The sequence below is a fragment of the Oryza glaberrima genome, chromosome 5 (genome assembly GCF_000147395.1).
Source record: "Oryza glaberrima chromosome 5, OglaRS2, whole genome shotgun sequence".
Lineage (NCBI taxonomy): Eukaryota > Viridiplantae > Streptophyta > Magnoliopsida > Poales > Poaceae > Oryza > Oryza glaberrima.
The window spans coordinates 6,115,864-6,122,546 of record NC_068330.1 but is presented as its reverse complement, the minus strand read 5'-3'; the positions used below and the strand labels follow the sequence as shown (position 1 = coordinate 6,122,546).

The 6,683-nt window shown below is 42.9% G+C and overlaps 1 protein-coding gene across 1 annotated transcript; it reads left to right on the top strand.

Moving 5' to 3' along the window:
• Positions 1–3,292: 3,292 nt before the first annotated feature.
• LOC127772798 (endoglucanase 15-like) lies at positions 3,293–6,228 on the top strand. Its single transcript, XM_052298776.1, is given in 5 exon segments — positions 3,293–3,796; positions 3,937–4,350; positions 4,437–4,526; positions 4,625–5,077; positions 5,273–6,228. Coding segments are annotated over 5 exon segments (2,166 nt in total). The 3' UTR covers positions 5,978–6,228.
• Positions 6,229–6,683: the final 455 nt, after the last annotated feature.

Genomic DNA, 6,683 nt, shown 5'->3' with positions numbered 1-6,683 from the left:
CCCGACCCGGCCCAGTGCATTGATTTATTACAGCACTACTTAAATTCGTAAGTTTTTCACCATTTACAATCCTCAGTATTGTTGTTCCATTTTTTCTTTTGAAAAATCTTCATCTTTTTCTATTCATATGTTATCATCTTCACACATTTTAAAAGGGACCTTAAGGTTATATCCTTCCTTCTCTCTATTTTTACATCATCTATTTTTTTCTTTCAACCATAGAAAAATAATTGTTTCCTAATTTTGTCAGTTCTGTAAGATTGGAGAGGAAATGTGAATGTATAATTTATCATATTTATGTGTTTCTTAATTCTTTTGTTCTAAAGTAATCCTAATTAGTACGAGTGAAAATGTCCAGGCTATAATGATACCGTTTTCAAAAAACTAATAAAATAATAATATCTTTATCAACCATTACAGTTTCAAATTTTAGTAGTTTTATTTCTGTCGGTGTCACATTATAGTTGACATTAGTTACTTAAATTCATGAATATAGAAATTTCATGACTACTTTAAACCATTTGCATAAATTTAATAAAATAATGATATTGTTTCCAACCATTTCTAGCCGTTTTCATCCCTACTAATTAGTTCAAAATTAGAAAGGATGCAAACAATACAGATATTTTTTTCTATTAAGCATTAAGGATGAATTGTGTTACAATAAACTCATTATTCATTGTTCATGTTCGTTTATGGACAATAATTTTGGTCGTTAACATATAGCATAGAATATGAACTATAGTTGGTAAAACGTAAAAACAAATACTAATAATCCAGGTAACAATATTTCAAAGCAACCACACATTAATAGTAATGAGGACACAACTAGCTTAGATATGACTATATTCATCAACCAAATATGCATATATTCTATATTAGATTTCCTTGTTATATATTTAAACAAATGTTACTACACAATGAGTTTCGTATGTTTTCGTTTGCAAAGGTACTTGTTTGGATGAAAGAAAACAAACCAAGCATAAGATATGCATGGATAATCAAAGAAGTTCACTATGGACCAAACCAAGATCTTTTCCAAGTCCACTTTTACCTCACTATGTCACTTTTGTGTCGTGGGCTAAGCCTAAGGGGTGTGCACCCTAGGGCAACCCTAGAACGTTCTAAATCATATTTATTCAGTAGCCGTTATAGTTTAGAATCAGGTTTTGCTTAGATTATTTTGCCATTGCAGTTTCGCCGCTACATTGGTTTGTAGAACCCCAAATTCGAGTGCTTAGTCATTCATATGCAATTGTGTTGCAATCTATCTTGTTCTTGCTTGTGTTTTTCGATTTCCATGCAAGGATTAGTCTTCTCGGCGAGGCCAACCGGGTAGGGCACGGTTGATAACCAGAGTTTGGATCATGTTGATCAGAAGCCGATCGTACATGTGAAGTTTCCACCAAATCAAGAGTTATCAATACCTATCGGAAGATCGGGACCTAGTTTTCTCAAGTAGAGCGAATTTTGTCAGGTATCATCAAAGATACCGAGGGAATTAAGGGATGGAAATATACTTTTGTAAGAATATGGAGTTGGGAAATTTTCTAGTCCCTACTCCCTAGCTAGGCTACGTGGGAGACTGTTTCTAATGAAATTCGCATATTATACTTGGATTTCAAATGGAGCATTAGTTTCAGTAAACTGCTAGAAAACAAATGATAATAAAAAAAACATGTATATTGTAAGAACAAGAGTATTATCAATAGTGATAGTGCTGGTACGATCATTCTATAGAGAAACGACGTTCTTTAACCTTTTCCTTTTCTTTGGCTTTTGCAGATACTCCCAAAATGGCAAGACAATTGCCTGCATTATTTCCTTTTTAAAGTTGGTAGTTCCTATGGTGTTCTTTTGCACGAGGAATCGCTTGTTTCTCAAGCATATGCATGCAAAGTTAAATTCTGTAATATGTAGCTTTCTTATTTACTTTTCAATGGAATTGAATTATCTTTATCCCATTAACTATCCATAACGTCACCAAAAATTTTCTCCATGACAATAACTGTAAAATTACAACTATGAGAGCATGTTTCACGCAAAATCTAAACCGAGAGGCTTCTCGTTTTAGTTGTATCACGCGACACGCCTCACAGCCGTTTGATCGTGCCTGTCGTCCAGACGTACATCCGCGTGGCCTCTCTCTAATGGCTCAATGAGAAGGATTAATATAGTGCCTGCCTACCTTTTTTTAATAGATATGTATGTCTTTTTCCTCTTCAAATAAAGTTTTCTCTAAAATTACTTATCCGATCTATAATCCGATTACACCATTATGTTCATTACAATTAAATCTTCACAACAAGATCTTACATGATTATATTACGATGAAAAAATATTTATATTTGTAAATTACTTTTATTATATACGTAAGTTACTTTTATCATATATATATATATAAGTTACTTTTAGATTTGACTAAATTACTTCTTAGAAATATAAAAGTAAATTCAATAAAGTCTAAAAGTAATTTACATATATTATAAAAGTAACTTAAAACAAAACGGAAGTAACTTTGTCACGATATTAGAAGTAAATTCAATATAGGGATAAAAATATGATTTTATCTAGAAATTAAATTTAATCAGTACAGATTAGTACATTTTTTAAAAGTAACTTCAATGTTAATTGGAAGTAACTTTTGCATGGTTGAGAAGTAACTCTCTGTAAATCCGTTTAATCACCGATTGTTTTTTCCCTTTCGTTTTTGCTTTTCATGTAGAATGAGAAAAGAAGATAAAACCTTTCATGGATTGTAAATAACATTGATGGGATAACTTTTAGACTTTATTGAATTACTTTTTTATGTCCAAGAAGTAATATAGTGAAATTTAAAAGTAATTTAGATATATTATAAAAGTAATTTATAATTTTTCATCAAAATATAATCATGTGAGATCTTGTTATAAAGATTTAATTGTTATGAATACAACGGTGTAATCGGATCGTATATCGGATGAGTAGTTTAAGAGAAAATTTTATTTGAAGTATAGGTAGATAGTATCTTTAATAGATGGAGTGGTACTAGCTGTGTAGCCATGTCCCATGTTTTAATATTAGCAACCTAGCAACTTTAGTCCGATTTATATTCAGTTTCAGTTTTTCAGCAAATGTTTACTTTTTGTAGAGTTCATGAAAGCTTTCTAAAATACATACCCCGATTATGTGGCCAGTGTCTAATGTTGGTTATCACATTTCACTGTATATCTGACAACAGATGGTGACCATCGATAAATAATAAAATCAATCATAGAAGTGGCTATATTAGTCAGTAGTTTACTAAAAAGAGATGGACAAAACTTGCCATTTTGTAGGAGGATGTAACCTACCTAGGACTTCATCAGTCGCATGCATTTGGAATAATATTTGCCATCAACAACTTGCTAAAGTGTGAAAGGGGCCATAGAGTTCAGTAAACTATTTCTCATGCTTTGAATCCCTTGCTTTATCTGATCTTCCCTCCACTCCAGTGGTATATAAGAAGCACTCTTTTGAGCTCCCTCCAAGCCAAGCCAACCAAAGTCCTCTGCTCCTTCACTCTGCTTCACACTCACTCACCTTGTTGGCTCATTGCAAATCTGTAATGGCCAATGGGGCAGCCACATTGTTTGGTTTCTTGGCACTTGCATCAATGGTGAAGCTTGGATTTGTTGCTGGTGGTGGCCATGACTATGCCATGGCATTGAGGAAGAGCATCCTCTACTTCGAGGCGCAGCGGTCCGGCGTTCTCCCTCCTAACCAGAGGGTCTCCTGGAGAGCCAGCTCTGGCCTCTTTGATGGAAAGGCCAATGGAGTATGCACCATTCTACCCTCAAATCTTTGATCAAACCATGATGCCATCAATGGCATTGTGTTCAATTTGTTCAGGAGATATGATGAGTTGGGTTCTAATGGAGTGCAATGCAAATGTTTGTGTTTTTGTTTGTCTTTCAGGTTGATCTTGTTGGAGGTTATTATGATGCAGGGGACAATGTCAAGTTTGGGTTGCCAATGGCGTTCACGGTGACCATGATGTCGTGGAGCATATTAGAGTACGGCAAGCAGATGGCGGCGGCGGGCGAGCTCCGGAACGCCATGGACGCCGTCAAGTGGGGCACCGACTACTTCATCAAGGCGCACCCGGAGCCCGACGTGCTGTACGGCGAGGTCGGCGACGGCGACACCGACCACAGCTGCTGGCAGCGGCCGGAGGACATGACGACGAGCCGCCAGGCGTTCCGCGTCGACCCACAGCACCCCGGGTCAGACCTCGCCGCCGAGACCGCCGCCGCCATGGCCGCGGCGTCCATCGTCTTCCGCGGCACGTACCCGGGCTACGCCAACCTCCTCCTCGTGCACTCCAAGCAGGTCGGTCATCCAAGCACTCCAAGAACTCTCGCAAATGAGCTCGAAATCAAACGAAATTTCCTCTGAAAATTTTGTGGCGCGTTCAGCTGTTCGAGTTCGCCGACAAGTACCGGGGCAAGTACGACGCCAGCATCACGGTGGCGCGAAACTACTACGGCTCCTTCAGCGGATACGGGGTAAGTGTGCCTGCCGCCGGCGAGACGTGGCGTGGCGGCGCCATTGGATTCGGACGAACACCTTTCTGACCTGACCTGTTACGGCGTGCATGGCGCAGGACGAGCTGCTGTGGGCGGCGGCGTGGCTGTTCGAGGCGACGGAGGACAGGTCCTACCTGGAGTACCTCGCCGGCAACGGCGACGCGCTGGGCGGGACGGGGTGGTCCATCAACCAGTTCGGGTGGGACGTCAAGTACCCCGGCGTGCAGGTCCTCGCCGCCAAGTTCCTCCTCCAGGGCCGCGCCGGTGACCACGCCGCCGCGCTGCAGAGGTACAGGCAGAACGCCGAGTTCTTCGTGTGCTCCTGCGTCGGCAAGGGCGCCGTCAACGTCGCCAGGACCCCCGGCGGCATGATGTACCACCAGAGGTGGAACAACCTCCAGTTCGTCACCAGCGCCTCCTTCCTCCTCACCGTCTACGCCGACTTCGCCTCCATCTCCGGCCGCGGCGCCGTCCGCTGCCCCGCCGGCGCCGCCCAACCCTTCGACATCCTCAAATTCGTCAAATCTCAGGTAAAAAGCAAAAAAAAAATCATTGTCAAAGACCGTGCAACTGTATGGATTTTGAACCCGGTTTTCCTTATAAGCAGGATAAACTCTATCATTCTAATATATTCAGCAATACTTTTGCCGCTTCCACTTCACAAGAAAAAAAACATTGTCAAATGTGGTTGACGAATTACCCAAATTTTGTCGAATTGATTTCAGGTGAATTATATTTTGGGTGATAATCCGAGGGGCACGAGCTACATGGTGGGGTACGGCGCGAGCTACCCGCGGCAGGTGCACCACCGCGGCGCGTCCATCGTGTCCATCAAGAGGGACCCGTCGTTCGTGAGCTGCCAGGAGGGGTACTCGTCGTGGTACGGAAGGCAGGCCGGCAACCCGAACCTGCTCGACGGCGCCGTCGTCGGCGGGCCCGACGAGTACGACGACTTCGCCGACGAGCGCGACAACTACGAGCAGACGGAGGCCGCCACCTACAACAACGCGCCGCTGCTCGGCGTCCTCGCCCGCCTCGCCGCCTCCTGCGGCGGCCTCAAGGAGGAGGAATACGAACAAGAAACGGCGACTCCGGTCATGAACCGGACGTCGTCGTCGTCGTCGTCGCTGCCGGCGACGGCGATCGCGATCGAGCAGAACGTGACGAGGACATGGGCGAGGAGGCGGAGGACGTACTACCGGTACGCGGTGACGGTGACGAACAGGTCGCAGAGGAAGACGGTGAGGGAGCTGCACCTGGGCGTGTCGGGGCTACAGGGGAGGCTGTGGGGGCTGGAGGAGGCGAGGTACGGGTACGTGCCGCCGAGGTGGCTGCCGGCGCTGCGGCCGGGGAGGAGCCTCAGGTTCACGTACGTGCAGCCGGCGCCGGCGCCGGCGAACGTGTGGGTCACCGGCTACAAACTGGTCTGAACTGATCGACGTCATCAATCTCAACAAAGCGGTGCTACGTGTTACTGTTTAGGTGTGATTAATGTGGAGGAAAAGAGTGAAGAGACCAGAGGAATTGTTAACACGTGCTCATCCTCTTCCTCCACGAGTGATATTTACTATGGGGCTTGGAGAGATGGAGATAAGCTGTTCATCCACCTATTCCCCTGTCTAAGTTAAGTTATTAGTAGTATCAAATGTAACCGAATTTCTAGCTTCAATTAATTGTGATGCTTCTGATACATCTGCACTAGGAAGGTACATAAGGTGAACAAAATCAACGTTAGATAGTGCATTATCTAGAATATATATCAACTGCACAAAAACACGAGAATAATTAATAATTGGGATTGTCTAGTATAAACAAATTAACGCTAAACTTAAACCATGTACTATTGGTGGAGAAATGCTCTTTACTCCCAGTTTAGAACCTTTTGTAGGACTAAAGATCGCTATTAGTCCCGATTCAAATAACCAGGACTAAAGTTCCGGTTGGTAACACCAACCGGGAGTAAAGAGGGGAATCTTTAGTCCCGGTTCGTGTTACCAACCGGGACTAAAGAGGGCTAGAGTTAATCCTTGTATTTTCTCCCAAATCGAGTGGGATGCACATCCCCAAATCAACATCCTAAATCTTAAGTTACTTATACACACAGATCAAATACATCATAAATCCTAAAAAAATTAC